At 43.0% G+C, this 16528-nt stretch overlaps 1 protein-coding gene across 8 annotated transcripts in view; it reads right to left on the reverse strand.

Annotated features, from left to right (window-relative positions):
* Nucleotides 1-16528, reverse strand: part of recql5 (RecQ helicase-like 5) — a 103511-nt gene that overhangs the window by 6919 nt on the left and 80064 nt on the right. For 4 of the 8 annotated variants that reach the window (XM_069929320.1, XM_069929318.1, XM_069929314.1 and 1 more), the window contains 5 exons: nucleotides 14902-14978; nucleotides 13993-14086; nucleotides 13189-13281; nucleotides 8155-8289; nucleotides 1801-2333 (listed from right to left, as the gene is read on the reverse strand). In XM_069929320.1, the coding sequence (XP_069785421.1) occupies nucleotides 1801-2333; nucleotides 8155-8289; nucleotides 13189-13281; nucleotides 13993-14086; nucleotides 14902-14978 (932 nt within the window). Of the gene's footprint in view, nucleotides 1-1800; nucleotides 2334-8154; nucleotides 8290-12931; nucleotides 13099-13188; nucleotides 13282-13992; nucleotides 14087-14901; nucleotides 14979-16528 lie in introns of those variants that run through there. The other 4 variants (XM_069929315.1, XM_069929321.1, XM_069929316.1 and 1 more) reach the window with 4 other exon arrangements.

A 16528-nucleotide genomic window follows, 5' to 3' on the forward strand; every position in this document is an offset into this window, starting at 1 on the left:
CATTACATGCAGATTTAACTACAAAATAAACCCAATCATGTACATTCACTTTACTACAAAGAAACTCAACAGTTTGTATCTCATCTTGAAAAACTACACATTTCCACAAGGCAGCAATGTAATATTAGAATGTAGGTACCCACAAACTGCACGAAATTCCATTTGCGGTCATGGAGTCCACATATTACAGTATTTGACAGCATATAGGTTCAAACCCCCCCCACCCCCACACCATTTTAGCGTGAGATTTCAGGAAAAATTGTTTCAGTGTATTTACCTTCAATCCAGTGGAAACCCTCCAGCCTTGCACGAGCAACAGTAGCAAAACGTCCTTCTGCCCGCTGCTCACCGAGGCTCAGGCTGCTTTCTACCCCTCCCCCCCAATGTGGAAATGCCGATTGATTTGACAGGCACGCAAGGGAGAGAAGCTGGTCACCAGGGCAACAGGCAGGGCTAACTGTCGTGGGGAGCAGACAATTGATCGCTTGCTTTGAGGAGAGCGCTGGGCCTCGGTGATCAAGCTTCCTGGACAGCCACAGCATCTCCGCGGCCTTCTTGAAGCTGGCTGAGTAGCTTGAGAGTTTTCCTCCTGTCGCCATATTGTGGAAGAAAGCCTCCACTACACTTGTATTTCGGTCCCCAAAACGGTGGCCCCAAAACGTCACCTTTGTGTATAGGACCCAGGTTGGTTTTTGAGGCTTTTTTTTAAGTAAAAAAAATGAGGGTCCTATATGCTGTCAAATACAGTAATATTACGCTGTTCCAATCTTAAATTTATTTACAGCATGGTATAAGCAGATTCCAGCTATTTAAACCCATTCCGCCTAATTCCACCCGTACGTTTTGAAGGGTGGGAGGAAACTGGAACACCCTTGGAAAACCCAAGCAGACTTGGGGAGAATGTAGAAATACCTTACAGACAGCGTGGGATTCGAATCTGGGTAGCTGGCGCTGAAATAGGGTTGCGCTGTAATAGGGTTGCGCTAATTGTGACATGTAAGAGTTGTGAGAATTTTTTCTAGGAATGAAGGGAGAACACCATATTTATGGGCAACACACAAGTCAAATTAGCAGTTGAATAAAAAAGAAAAAGGCTATAAATATTCAATTGTAGCAGCTTGCTAACCGTGACGCGACCCGGTACACAAGATGGCCGACGAATGCAGTGACTGTGCAGACCCTGCGGGGGCCAATGACCTTTGCCCCAGGAACCGGGTACTGATCAGCCATGATCATATTGAATGGCAGTGTAGGCTTGAAGGGCCAAATGGCCTACTCCTGCACCTATGTTTCTATGTCCCACTCAGCACAATTAGTTTGGGCAGATTCCCCAGTGCAAGTAATGGGAGATTATAGAAATGTTCTCTGTACTATAATCCATGGGGACAGCTATCAAAGTCTAGTGGCAGAGAGCAAGAACTCAGTATTTCTCACTCTTTAGAGTAATCCTACATTTTCTGGCACTTAATAGTTCCAGATGTCATTGGTAGCAATCTCTAGAAATAGGTCATTAAAAATGTGACGTGCTGAAAGAAAATCTTTCTTGATTTGATTAATATTCATGTAAACTGGACATTAAAATATCAACTTGGTGAGAGATTTTGAGGTCAGATCCTAGGAATGGGCCAGGAAATAAGTTAATAGGTCACTGGTTTATCACTGTACAGCACTGCTACGTTTTCAAATTGTTCAACTTTTGCATCATCTTTTCTGAATGACTTTCCCACTGCGCTTCTCAGTGGACTGATCCACTCAAAAGGCTCGGCATATTAAACAAACCAATGAGAATAAATTATCTACCTGGTCTTTTCCTCCACACGGTGACAGCACAGCAATTGTTGCTCTATAGCTTCCACACTAACAGTCTTACACTCTGGATCGGAGGATGAGTCCAATTCAGTAGAGGTCAGAATGGAAGGCAATTCTTTTCTGCTATGCTCTTGTGTGCTACTGACTAGAGAGCAGGAATCGCCGAGTCCCTTAGATGAATTCTTTGCTATAATTTCAGGTTTGCTTGGCTGAAAAAATTTAGTAATATTCTGAGAGTCCTTCTTGGCACTTTCTGCGAGCAATTGCTTTTTGGTGCATTTCTTATTGGGACTGGCACAAAGAGGTGAAGACTGACTTGAACTCCCATGGCTGTCTGCAGAAAGATCTGTGCCTTCCTGAGGCATTTTCTTCCTCACTTTCTTTGAGCGGTAGATTGGATCCTGCAAGTTAGCGGAACTCCCTGGCTCACTCTCCACTGGCACAGAGTTCTTCAGCAGAACTGCTGCAGTTTGGAAGGGGCTGGATGAACTCTTTACTCCTGCTCCAACGCGTTTTCGCTTAAACTGCAAAACAAAGCATTTGCGTTTTTTAAAAAAACTGCATTTATAAGGTCAGTGATACTCATAACTTCAAACTATCACTACCTGTGGTTTGTTAATGATCTCAACTTCTCTGAGTTTCTGAAACTATACATGGGGAATTAACTTTGGTCAAATTATAGAGCTTAGTGTCAGTGGCATGATATGATGGGCACAGACCAAGAATTAGACATTATAATAGTTATTAATTTGATTATACATGCAGTTTCTGGTCTCTGATGCGAGGGTCGGTGACATGCCAGTGCAGCAGTCAGTAACGTGATTATTGACAGTCACAATCTAGGAAGCAGTGATTTTAGGTCAATGACTCAATCACACACACACACAGAGCTGACAACAACTTGACATTCACAGCAAGTAGTTGCTTGGAATCAGTTAACAGGGTGTATTTTGAAGGGCGCTGTTCATGCTCAATGCAATAGGCAACAATTTACAATCAGTGGACAGGCAGTGGTTTGGAGGTCAGTGGTATTCCAGTGCAGACAAAAGGAGTTCCCTGAAATTGTTGAATTCATAGTTGAGACCTGAGGTTGGCAATGTGGCCCAGATGGATGATGAGGCATTGTTCCTTCCATTCCCCATGGAGCTCACTTGAATAGTGCAGAAGGCCTCAAACAGGTAGATCAGAGTGGGCATAGTTTGGCGAATTAAAATGGCATCTAAATATAAAGGAGACCGTAACGATAGCAGTGAATGCACTCCCTTAGATTAGAAGTGCAGTGAGTCGTCATTTCATCTGAGCATCTGTTTAATTCCCTGCAGGAACATAGAACAGTACATGACGTTGTGTCAACCTAAATAAACCTACTTCAATCTAATCCTTCCCTACCTCAGAGCTCATAACCTTGTTTATTTTAAAATAAACATCCATGTGCCTCTCAAAGAGTCATTTAAATGTCCCTGTCAATATCAGTCTCCATCACCATCCCTGGCAATGCATTGAAGACACCCTCCACTGTGTTAAAAAAAACTTACTTCTGATGTCTCCCTAAACTTTCCTCCACTCACTTTAAAAGTTTGTGCTCTTGTAATTTGCTATGTTCATCCTGGGAAAAGGGTGCTGGCTGACCACCCTGTCCATGCCTCCCATAGTATACCCCTTTCATTCAATGCTCCAAAGGGAAAAGTCCCGGCTCTGTCAACCTTATTTTATAAGATATGCTCTCCAATTCAAGGCAACATCCTGGCAAATCTCCTCTGCACACATCCTCCCTGTCATGAGGCAACCAGAGCTGAACGCAATAAGCAAAGTGTGGCCCAACCAGAACTTTGTAGAGCTGTAACATTACCTCGAGACTCTTGAGCTTAATCCCCTGACTAATTAAGGCCAGCACACCATGTGCCTTCTTAATCACCCTATTAACGCTGGCAACTTTGAGGGATCTATCCACATGGACAACAAGATTCCTCTGCTCCTCCATTCTGCTAAAGATCCTGCCATTAACCATTTGGCATTAATGCATCATTCTCTGCCTTCAAGCTCAAAGTTTTCACACTGATCCTGAATGAACTCCTTCTGCTACTTCTCCACAGAACTCTACATCCTGTGGCAACACATGGCAACCTTTTATACTATCCACAAGACTCCTAACCTTTGCAAACTTACTGACTCACCCCTTCACTTCTTCATCCATGTATTTTATAAAAAAGATCAGAGACCCCAGAACAGATCTCTGCAAAAAGCCACTAATATATTCCAGCTGTGACTACCTTCTGCTTTCCACAGGCAAGACAATTCCAAACTCATGCACCCAAGTTTTCATGGATCTCACCATGAACTTCTGAATGAGTCTTCCATGGGGGAACCTTATTAAATGCCTTACTAAAAGACATATGTTCCTCACCCACCACTCCACATTCATCGATTTCTTTTGTCAAAAAAAAATCTCGATTAGGCTTGAGATTCTTCCTGTCCCCCACAAGACCACGCAATCCCTGAGAAGACTATGCATCTCTAAGTGTGTATAAATCCTGCCCCTAAGAATTCTCTCCAATAGTTTGCCCACCAATGTCGCAAGACTCACTGATCTATAATTCCCAGGGTTATCCCCATTACTTTAAACAAGGGAACAACATTTGCCATTCTCCAATCCTCTCACTGGCTCGGGAGGACACAGACATCTTCAACAACGCCCCAGGCAATCTTTTCCATCATTTCCTTTAGTAACACAGGGTCTCAGTACATCTATATCTATCCAAATAGTTTAAAAAGATTCAGCACTTCCTCTTTCTTAACCATGATATATTCCAGCACATTAGCTTGTTCAACTCTCACCTCACATTCACCAAAATTCTTTTCCTCAGAAACAAAGTATTCATTCAGGACTTCCTCTATCTCTTCTGCCTCCAGGCACATGCTCCCTCATTCATCACTGAACGGTACTCCCATCACTCTTCCATGCTTCATGCACACATGGAATGCCTTAGGCTTTTCCTTAATCCTATTTGCCAAGGTCTTCTCATATCCCCTTAAAAGACCTTTCTCTCTAAAATGCATGTCTACCTAGAAGACTGTCACCTAACCAGGCTCATTACCTAGAACATGATCTAATATAGGCCACATGGTGTGTCAAGAATCCTCTCGAGAGACACCTCTCAAATTCTGCCCCATTAAGGTGGCGCTGGTCAATATCAAGGAAGTTGAAGACTCCCATGACAAAAAACTCTGGTATTTTTGCACCTTTCCAAAATCTGCCTACTTATCTGCTCCTCGGAGGCTCAGTGGCCATTTGGGGACCTATAGAATACTCCTAAGAGTGATCTGACTTCCATCCAGACTCAATGGACGATCCTTCCACAACGTCCTCCCTTTCTGCAGTTGTGATAGTATCGCTGATTAATAATGCCAGTCACCCCGCAACCCCCCTCCCCTCCACAAAACACACTTTTACCTCCCTCCCTATTCTTCTCAGGTGGCAGGGTCAGAGAGGTTTCTGTTCATAGAATTTTGAGGGTGAGCAACCATATGTTGAGGCGATCGGGGGAAGGAGGGATGTTTAGGTGGGGGAGGGGGAGAACTGGAAAAACTGGAAGGGGGAGGGGAAAGAAAAGGAGAGCAAATTTAGCAGAAATCAGAGAAGTCAATGATCACGTCATCTAGCTGGAGAGTGGCCAGATTGAAAATAAGGTGCTCTTCCTACAATCCGTGGGTGGTCAGGGTGGGATAGTACACAAGGCCATGGACAGACACGTGAGTCTGGGAGCATGACTCAGAACTGAAATGGTTGGCTACTGGGAGGTCACTGTTGCTGGGGACGGAGAGGAGGTGCTGAGAGAAGCGATCTCCCAGTCTGCAACCGGTCTCTCCGATGTAGAGAAGGCCACAAAGTGAGCACTGGATGCAGTGAATCAGTCCTCTGGATGTACAAGTGAAGTGTTGCTTCACGTGAAAGGCCTGTTTGGGGCCCTGGACCATGGTGAGGGAGGAGGTGTGGGCGCGATGGGTGGGGAGGAATAAGTGCATGAGGGAATCGGAGGGAGCGGTCACTGCAGAAGGCCAAGAGGGGAGGAGAAGGAAAAGTGTAGGTGGTCTGGGTGGGATAGTACACATCCATGGGCAGACGTGTGAGTATGGGAGTGTAACTCAGAATTTTCCAGTTCTCCCCCTCCCCCACCTAACCATCCCTCCTTCCCCCGATCACCTCAACATATGGTTGCTCACCCTCAAAATTCTATGAACAGAAACCTCTCTGACCCTGCCACCTGAGAAGAATAGGGAGGGAGCGGAGGTGCTCAGTGAAGCCATCTCCCAATCTGCAACCAGTCTCGGATGTCGAGAAGGCTTCAAAGGGAGCACTAGATGCAGTAAGTCAGTCACCCTGACCACCCACAGATTGAAGGAACAACACCTTATTTTCCGTCTGGCCACTCTCCAGCCCGATGGCATTAACATCAACTTCTCTGCTTGCCTTTTTCTCCCCTTCCCTGTTTCTAATTTTTCCAGTTCTCCCCCCTCCCCGATTCCTGCTGTCGCCTCCGTACGCCACCTATCATCTCCTGCCTTTGCTCTAAACCCCCCCCCCCCAACCTTTCGCTCAGACATTCTTCCATATCTTGATGAAGCCCAAAACGCCAATTACGCGACATAAAGGACATGGTTTGATCTGCTGAGTTTCTCCAGCATTTTGTCTTTTTCTTTAACCTCAGTGTCTACAAATTTTCGTAATTTACTATTTACGACGTCATCAAACATTGTGGGCCAAAGGGCCTGAGCTGTAGATTTCTACGTTCTAGGAGACATCCAAATCCTTGATCACAAATCAACCAAAGGTACGCACGGTTGGCGTAGCGATGATATCAAAGCTGTTCCAGCGTCAGTGAGAAGACTGGGGTTCGAGTCCCGCGCTGTCTGTAAGGAGCTTGTACGTACTCTCCCTGTGTCTGCATGGGTTTTCCCCAAGGACTCCGGTTTCCTCCCACCCTTCAAAAAAGAAAATGCACTGAGGGTGTGGGTGGCACGGGCCTGTGGACCCAAAGGGCTTGTTAGGGTGCTGCATGTCTAAATTAAAATTAATAAAACAATCCTGCCCTTGTGCCAGCCAAGTCTCTGCGATGTTCACAAGATCACAATGTGATAAAAGAGTAGATGGGAAAGCAAAAAAGAGAATGGTTGATGGAAATGAAAGCTGTAATATACCCCGATGCAAGATGCAATTTCTCAACTTTATGTGAAGGCCTAACTGCTCAACGTTGAATTCAACAATTTCCAGAGGCTCAATTTGTCTCGCAACTGACCAATTCCACTGCAACGTTCAGATCTTATTCTTCCACTGCCAAAGTCAGATTTGCTGGACATTCTCTCCAACTCTGACCTGCATTTCCAAGCTTTTCAATGTCCCTTTATTCGTTCATTCTTGAACTGCCCTGATGAACCAGATGGCTTCAGTTATGGGTTATCATTGTTGCACGACCCCATCAAACTATTCCTTCTCTCTGCTCATTCGTCCCCTACCCTCTGCAGCTTAGAACCAATTAAGTTAATCTCTTCCTTTTTATCCACATAAATCACATTTAGAACATTTACAGTATGGAAACAGGCCATATCGGCCCTTCTATTGTTTGATTTCACTGGCTTATATTTTTCATATGCTCTGGTTTCCTAATGTCTTTTTGAATAACATTTCTGAACTTCATACTCTTCTCAGTTTTGTTTTTCTCTATTAAGCTCTTGGTGTCTCTCATAAGCTTCTGTTTCTTGACTATATTACCCTCAGATCACCTTATTACAGGGAGCTCCAGATCCAATCCTTTGTTTCTGAGGGAACATTTTCCTGGTACATTTTCAAACCTCTTCTTAAATATTTCCCTTTCTTCTGGTAGCTTCAAGTAGTTATTTTCAGTCCACTTTTGATAAACCAATAAAAATGTCCTTACCCAAATAAAAATTGTCATTTCCATAATTTTGCCACCATCTTACAAATTGTTTGAGCATTCTACAACCAAACCTAGCCACCTATCTATTTGCAAATAGATAACAGTGCCCAAACCCCACGTTGAATCCGACAAGAATTGCCAATGAAAAGGAGAACGAGAAGGTCACGCCGTGCTTTAATTAAAAACTCCAAAGGTCAAAGAGACTTCAAAAATCAGAAGTTGTGTAAGAGGAGGAGGGGTAACTAAAGGAAGTGCTTAGAGTTTTGAATAGTGGTAGAAAACAAAGTGCAATGGAAAATCATGAAATATTTAGCTTTGGAAGGTAGGAATGCTTTGCCAGATCTTAAATTCTACCTGTCCAAGGTTTAATGGAGGAAAGAGGGCAAACAGTTCCCCAACACAATGTACTCACAGAATAGAGCTGTGAAGCAGAAACAAATGTTTCATTGTTGTTATCTACTCCATCTGCTGCTGATGCTCCATGGTCTACGTCTGCCAGTTTTGGATACGGCAATCCATTCTCAGTCGACTTATTAATTTCCGCAACCTGGTAAGAAAGTGGCAGCCAACAATATAGGGATTTGAGGGAATCGTTCAGCTCTTTGAACCTTCCGTCCTTACCTCAGTTCCATTTGCTTCATTTTCCTTTATTCTGCCACCCAACGTTTAACAACGAGTCTGAAGTCTATTGCCCTGTCAGGGAGTCTAAACCAAATACACATGACTCCGCTTCCTGATTTCACTCACAAAATTCGCCCAATTTTAAGACCCTCCCTCCTTGCAAATAGATTCCTAGTTCATTGAATCCTCCTGTTATCTTAAAACCTGTTAGATCACACCATTGACCAAATGCCAAGTTTATGCAATAATTTTTCATAATTTAACCAAGAGATTCATACTGGTGAATTCATGCTAAGCTTTCACTAAGATTAATGTATAATTATTAGTCCTTCCTTACAAGTGAGGAAAGTTGTATCTATTTGTTTGTTGTCTATATCAATGATCTGGATGATAATGTGGTAAATTGGATCAGCAAGTTTACTGATGACACAGATTGTTGTGGACAGCGAGAAAAACTTGCAGACAGATCTGGACCAACTGGAAGAATGGGACAAAAAAATGGCAGATGGATTTTAATGCAGACAAGTGTGAGGTGTTGGATTTTGGAAGGGCAAACCAAGGTAGGACACTGAGAAATGCGGAGGAGCAAAGAGATCTGGAAATACAGATACATTGCTTCCTGAAGGTGGTGTCGCAGGTGGACAGGGTTGTAAAGAAAGCTTTTGGCATCTTAGCCAAAGAATTGAGAATAGGAGTTGGGATGATATGTTGAGATTGTTTGTACAAGACATTGGTGAGGCCAAATTTGGAATATTGTGTGCAGCTCTGGAAAGACATCATTAGGAATGAAAGTGCAGAGAAGATTTACTAGGATGTTGCAGTGTCTTCACGAGTTGAGTTATGGGGAAAGATTAAACCATTTGGGGCTTTATTCCTTGGAGCAAAAAATAATGAGGGGAGATTTGATCGAGGTTTACAAGATTATGAGAGGTATAAACAGAGTGGATGTGAGTAGGCTTTTTCCACAGATTGGGAGAGATAAATACGAGAGGTCATAGTTTTAAGCTGAAAGGGGAAAGGTTTAGGGGGAACATTAGGGGAAAGTTCTTCACTCAGAGAGTGGTGGGAGTGTGGAACGAGCTGCCATCTGATGTGGTGAAAGCAAGCTCACTCTTGAGTTTTAAGAATAAATTGGATAGATACATGGATGGGTGAGGTCTGGAGGGTTATGGAATGGGAGCAGGTCAATGGGACGAGCAAAATAATGGTTGGCACAGACTAGAAGGGCCTGTTTGCTGTGCTGTACAGTTCTATGATGCACCAGTACTCCAGATGGAGCCTGACAAAGACTCTGTGTAACTGAAGATTCATTTCTCTTGTGATGAAAGCTAGCATTGCTTTAAACTTTTTCTAGATATGCATTAGTTAAAATAATTTATAAAGGTGAACACTAATAATTTCAAGCGCATCATCTTCTGGTCTCACCAATAAGAAAATATTTCAATTTGTCTTCAATGCAAAGTGCTCCACATCAGATTTCACCTACCCTAATTTTATCTGGATGACCAGTAGATACTGCAAATGCATGGGGTCCAGGCAACATCCTGACTAGTATGCAGGCAGGGACTGCAGTCTGGATCCAACTTCACCTCTAGCCAAGAGTTCCACCCAAGTTATAAACACGGGTTCCATTGACAGTGCGAGAATATGCCAAGACATGGCATGATAACAAATAGCAGGTTACATCCAATCTGGATATGACCACACCTTCACTTTGATCATCAACCATCAGCAAAGAGATGGGAGGTATCAGCATTGCCATGAAGTAGCACGTGTTTTCTTAGAATCAGTGCTCGGTTTGGGATTCACCAGATCACATCAGCTTCATTATTCACTGAGACGTATAATTTGGCATTTATGTCTACCAAGGAGAACCCTTTATCCCTATTGAACCCTCCCTTCCATTTAACAAGGTTACCTTCAATTGCAATCTTGTTAAGACCCAAATCATTGAATGACCATTTCTACCCTTGGATGCTCTCCGGCCTGCTGAGTCCCTCCAATTTGCTCAGCATTCCAGCGTCTGCTTTAATTTTTTTTTTTAAAACCACTTATTGAGCTCATTTATTGCCTCTTTTATCCATAGATCCTCCCCTACACTTAGTGAATTTCCCAAAAGACTCACAAACACGACAGGCCATTCACAAACCTCTGCCGACCCTCTGATCAAATGCCATCACACTGCGTTTGATGACAGATTCCATTAACCTTCTTCTTACTGTTAAAGTCACAAGCTGATTAAACAGCATCAAAACCAACTCAGGCACAGTGTGCATTCAATGAAAATGTTAAGACGCCTGAATAGTATTCCCTTCGTTACATTCCATACCAGCAACTAACAGTGCAAGCCAAACACTGACACCGTCAACTTTAACTACATGAAAATAAGGACAGAGAACAACATGGTGCACAATATTTCTCAGTTTAACATACATGTCATTTCCAAAGTTAGTGTCACAAGTTCATGAAAAAAAAATTACAAGTCCCCTGGATCGCTTGATCTCTATTGCCCAATCAGTTTCCTGCTGATCTGAGCTTTTCAAATCCAACTGCCTGAGTCATCTGACTCCAATTGCCAGGTGCAGCCTTCAGATAAAGTCCCTGTTGAAGTCTGTTACAATAGCCCCCTCCAAGATCACCAAGTGTGTGTGCAAGCAATCGATAACGGGAAAAAAGGTAGCATTACAGATGTAATACAGAGTCTCTTCAGGTGTTTAAAAGCTGGCCAGTCAACTTTTCTCCCAAACCTTGTGGTTTTTCCAGGTGGAGATGTGTTATCCCCATCAGAGGTAGTAGAAGTAATAGCATTTTTGCTTACTCACTCGACCGGTTCATTCCTGGTCACTGATGTAGCTAAAAACTCATCCCCGAAGTGAGCAACTTTAAGACGGTTAATGCTAACAGACTTCCTCTTGCCTTGTATATCAAGAATGAAATACTTGGGAGACCTGTGTATCGCCTTATATGGAATAGTGTATGTTGTCTGGGTTGATGTACTGTGTCACATCTGACGTATACATATGAACACGAACAGAGCTGGTACATTGATACACCTTGTGTAAGTGTCTTGGCAGGAGTGATATTTGTCATGTACTGTTGTAGTCAATGAACATAATTGGTTGTGTCTAGTATCAATGTAGGTCAATCAGGTGCAACCATCTGTCCATGTACTGTTAGTGTAATCCCATACACTAGTTCAGCCGGTGTGCAGCCTAGGTCTTTTACCGTTGTATGGATGCCCAGTAGTATGATTGGCAAGTACTTGTACCACTGGCTTGGGTTCTGCTGGGCTTTCAATGCTGCCTTGAGTTGATGATTAAAGTGCTCGACGATGATAGGCTGTTGTGCGGGTGCATGTACTACCAAGTAGATATGGTCAGTTCGTTGAAGAATTAGGTTTCAAAACGCCTGTCGTGATCGTAGATGGCGTGCCATAACGTATTACCCAGTTATGGACCAAAACTCTGGCTATTGTCTCGGCCGTCATATCATGTACAGCATCAGCCCACCTGCTAAAACGGTCTATACAGGTGAAAAGATAACTGTATCCGTTTGACAGAGGGAGAGGACCTGCCACATCGATGTGCATATATTGAAATCTGGCGTCTGTGGTAGCTCTGACATGATAGTGAACTTTGGCTTTCTGACAGACAATGCAGCTCCTTGCCCACTGCTTGACATCCTTAGCCATATTAGGCCATACAAAGCGAGATGTTATCAGCTTCTGTGTGGACCTTATACCAGGATGTGACATACTATGGAGAGCATTGAAAACAGACCGCCGATGTTTCTTGGGAACAAAGGGTCATTCATGTCCAGTAGATACATCACCCCACATATATCCATTACTTGCTGGCAAGGGTACATGCCTGAATGAGAGTGAGGCTGATTGTTGAACTACAGCCCAGTTGTCGTCATCCTCCTGGTCACCGGCGAGTTGCTGAACATAGAGGAGGTATGCAATGCATCTACATGTAGGCGTGACGGTGCATCTGCTTTTTCCTTCCCTTTGACATGTTGAATATCAGAGGTGAACTGCAATATGTACTCCAAGTGATGGACTTCACGTGGGGAGTATCTGTCCAGCTTGGAACAAAGGCTTTTGATCAGTGTTGAGGGTGAACATCCGGCACTTAAGTAGACGGCGAAAATGTTTGATGGCAAGGTAAACGGTCAGCATTTCTCAACCAAATGTGCTATACTTGGTCTCAGCAGGATGGAGTCACTTGGAGAAAAAGGCGAGTGGTGGCCAGGCACAATCTACGAACTGATGAATGTCTCCACCTACTCCGACACCGATGCATTGAAAAGAGACCTAATGGGACACAGTGTCGAGGATGAACCAGAAGTAGTCTCACTAGCCAGGTCGTTCTTCACACAAGGGAAGGCTGAAAGCTCCGCCTCGTTGAGTGTGATGGATTGATTTCTCTTAGTCTTGTTCTTCAGCAAGTCTGTGAGTGGCTGGAGTTTGCCAGCACAGTGCAGGATGAACGAAGAAACTCCTTCTGCTTTGTGAATGATGGAGCAATGGAAAAAAAAAACCTCACAGATGACCCTCACCTTGTTGTCATGAGGGCGAATCCAGTGTTCAACCGTGTGGCTCAGGAAGGTAATGGTACTCCATATTGATACTTGGCTGGGTTGCCAACTCTGTCGCACTCACGCAAACGCTCAAAAGGTGAACAGAGATTAATCTTGTGTTCGTCATCTGTAGAACTGGCTACTAACAGGTCATCTATGTAAACACAGACAAAAGGAAAACCACAAACCACATCAGCCTCTGAAATGTCTGTGCCATGTTTCGTAAACCAAACGGCATACGTACCAATTCAAATAATCCAAAAGGAGCCATGATGGCTGTCTTGGGTATGTCAGCAGGAACCACTGGGATTTGATGGTATGCCCGAATCAAATTGATCTTGGAGAAAATGCAACAATCACTTAAAACCTGACGAAAACTCCTGGAGATGTGGGATGGGGTACCAATCAGGCACCTTACTGGCATTCAGGGCATGGTAATCTCCAGATGGGCACCAATCTCCCAGTGTCTTCTTGGGAACCACGTGAAGGGGAGGTGATCAGTTGCTGCTGGACATCGAATGATTCCCAGTTTCAGCATATGATTCAGCCACATCAATCTGCTGACAGTCGGGGGGCGGGGTGGGGGGCGGGAGTGGTCGTGTCGCTGAGGACCAGCTGAAATTAGCAAGAGACTGTAGTTGTTACTGGAAGTTGAGGATTAGAACTATTTGTTCTTTAAAGTAAAAAGACAGAAGCTTTGCCATGAAAAACTTGCTGGGAAAATAGAAGAGAAAGAGGCTGAAATTAATAGGGAGAATGAGGCTCCAGGTTTTAACACTGAGCTGGTCTGATAGGAAATGAGAGGGAGATGGAATATTGGAACTCCAGGCACGTGCAGCAAAATCAACATCACCCTGAGCGTCCAAACCTGGATATCCTGGCTTCAGAGTGGACAGGATATAGACACAGAAGTGCATGATCACAGAAAACAAAAGTCACTCATTAAGTTGGTGCTGAGTTCATTGCACACATTATCTTCAATTAATTGACAACCCTAGTAAACATACAATTGAAAGAAAAATGAAAAAAAAAAAATCGGTTTACTCACCTTTCTGAGCATCAGGGCTTTGTATAAATTAGCCATCTTGGTCGTTTTGAAAGCTTCATGTTCCATCTCTATGGCACATGAATGGGGATCAACCCTAGTAGTGAGGGAGTCGATGAAGTAATCAGTGCCAACCTAACGTGTTGCTATATATTTTTGTTAATGCAATTACAAGTGAGATCGAGGAACAAGGAGACACACTGGCATAATAAACAAAAGGCCTAATGAATGTCAGATATAGGTCGGTGAAGACAAGTCATGGTACAAATTTATGCAAGTATAGACATTTGGGAAAGAAATCCATTCTTGGTGTTGTTTTCTTTGTTTCATCATGGTGACTGAGCCTTTCGGTTTCTCAATTCAAAATTTCCTTTTAATATTTCTTCCATTTAAGAATTCCCTTGAAATAAACCTCCAACTTGTTTTCGACCACCTGTCTAGTTATTAGTTTTTCTTTGATGATAATCCTGGGAAGCGCTGCGGGATATTTTACCCAGACTCAGAGATGCACAGCATGGAAACAGGCCCAACAGCCCACCAATCCCTACTGATCTTTTAACCCCAGTTGACCACATTGGACTTGCTTATTTAAGGGTCTTGTGGAAATGCTGATTAAACTTAGTGATTCTATGTTATTGCACCATATCCTGTGGGAGCACATCTCACTCTGTGTAAAACAGAATCTTTTAAAACTCCTTTCTCTCACTTTAAATCCATGACTTCATTTTTGAAACTACCATCAAGAAAGAGAAACTCTGATGAGCTACTCCTTCTCTCCATCCTGCTACTTGCATCAGTAACCCCTTCTTTCAAAATAGAGCCCAGCCTATCCAATCTCTCCCTAAATATTTCCTGATATTTATTTTAAGTGGAAATTGTGAATGAATGCAGAATTCTTTCTGCTTTGCCTACCGGCCTGCTTTGGTGACTTCCTGTCTTTCATTCTTGATCAGTGCTTCTTCCAGCATATGGAGACAATGTTCTCGTGCCTAACAAAACAGAGATTAGTGACAATACCACAAAGACGGAACAGTTAACGCAAGGATTTGGCATTTGAAATCACATTATATATTTGTTACAGCAAGAAAGGCAGTCCATCGTGTCTGCATTAGTACCAGGTAGGGAAATCGCATTTTACAACTCCCCTGCTTTATTCCCACAGCCCAGAAATTAATTGTCAAGTGCATGGCCAACTACACAATTGAACTAAATCTGTTTCCATCTTTCCCAGTAAATTCCAGACCATAAATAGGAAGTAAACACAGAAGTCTGCAGACATCATGATGAAGGGATCAAGCCTGAAATGTTGGTTCTGTATCTTTATCTTTGCCACATAAAGTACACCGTTTAACCGACTGAGTTTCTCCAGCATTGTGTTTTTACTCCAGACCACAAGTGTACTCTGGATAAAATGTCTTCCTTGTATTTTTGCTTCAAACTAAATCCACTGGCCTCTGGTCTAGGAACCATCGGCTACTGGGAACATTTCTTCCTACCCTGTTAAACTGTTAAAACCATTCATGCTCTTGCACAACTCTATCCAATCTCCTCTCCGCCTTTGCTCCAAGGAGAACAATCCCATCTTTTTTTTTCCAATCTTAAGCATGTAGGTGAAATCCCTGATGGGCTTAAGTACCCTACATCTAGGGATGTGGACCATCCTACTCCGCAATAGCTGAAATTACATTCCTGCTTTCTCCCCGCCCGTCCCCCATAATCTTTGATTCCCTTAATGATTGGAAATCCATTTCATCCTTAAATCAACCCAAAGGCAATCTCTCGCATGCTGAGAGAAAAAAAAATCTTCCTTATTCTGAAACCATGCTTTCTGTATCTGAATTCAATTATGAGGCTACATCCTCTCGGCATTTATCCTGTCTAGCCTCTCAAAAAAATTATTTGCTTCAATAGAATGTACAGAGATAATGTACTGTATTTAATCTCAATCTCAGCTCTCGCAAGTGGAATTCCAACTCGTTTCACCTTTCCTCATAGCCTGGGATTAATCTAAGCAAACATCCTCCAATATCCATCCTTAGGAAGGGAAGAACAAAATTGTTTACTGTTCTCTGTATGGGATCTTATTGGTACCTTATACGGTTGCAGTACGACTTTTCCACTTTTATGCTCCAATACCCATGAAATTAGGGCCAACATTCCATTAGTTTTCCTATTACTTGCTGCACTTGTGTCCTAGATTGAGTTTCATTCCTTTTTACTGTAACTTTATGCAATTTTTCTTCAACAAAATAACACTATTCCTTTCAAATTGAATGGAGCATTTTTGTGCAACCAACTCCTACTTGTATAGTCATTTAACTTTATGAATATTGGTCCGTGCAGCTTTTGCACCTTCCTCACACTAGTCTTCCCACCTATTTTTGTGTTATCTGTAAATTAGCCTTACTTCCTCTAGGTCATTAATATATATTTTAAACCACTGATCCCCTGTTGTTCCCACTGGTTATAGGTTGCTAACCTGAATTTACCTCCTCATCACTACTTACTGCTTCCTGTCAGTTGGCCAATCTTCCATTTA

This window comes from Narcine bancroftii, chromosome 3 (assembly GCF_036971445.1).
Source record: "Narcine bancroftii isolate sNarBan1 chromosome 3, sNarBan1.hap1, whole genome shotgun sequence".
In the NCBI taxonomy this organism is placed as follows: Eukaryota; Metazoa; Chordata; class Chondrichthyes; order Torpediniformes; family Narcinidae; genus Narcine; species Narcine bancroftii.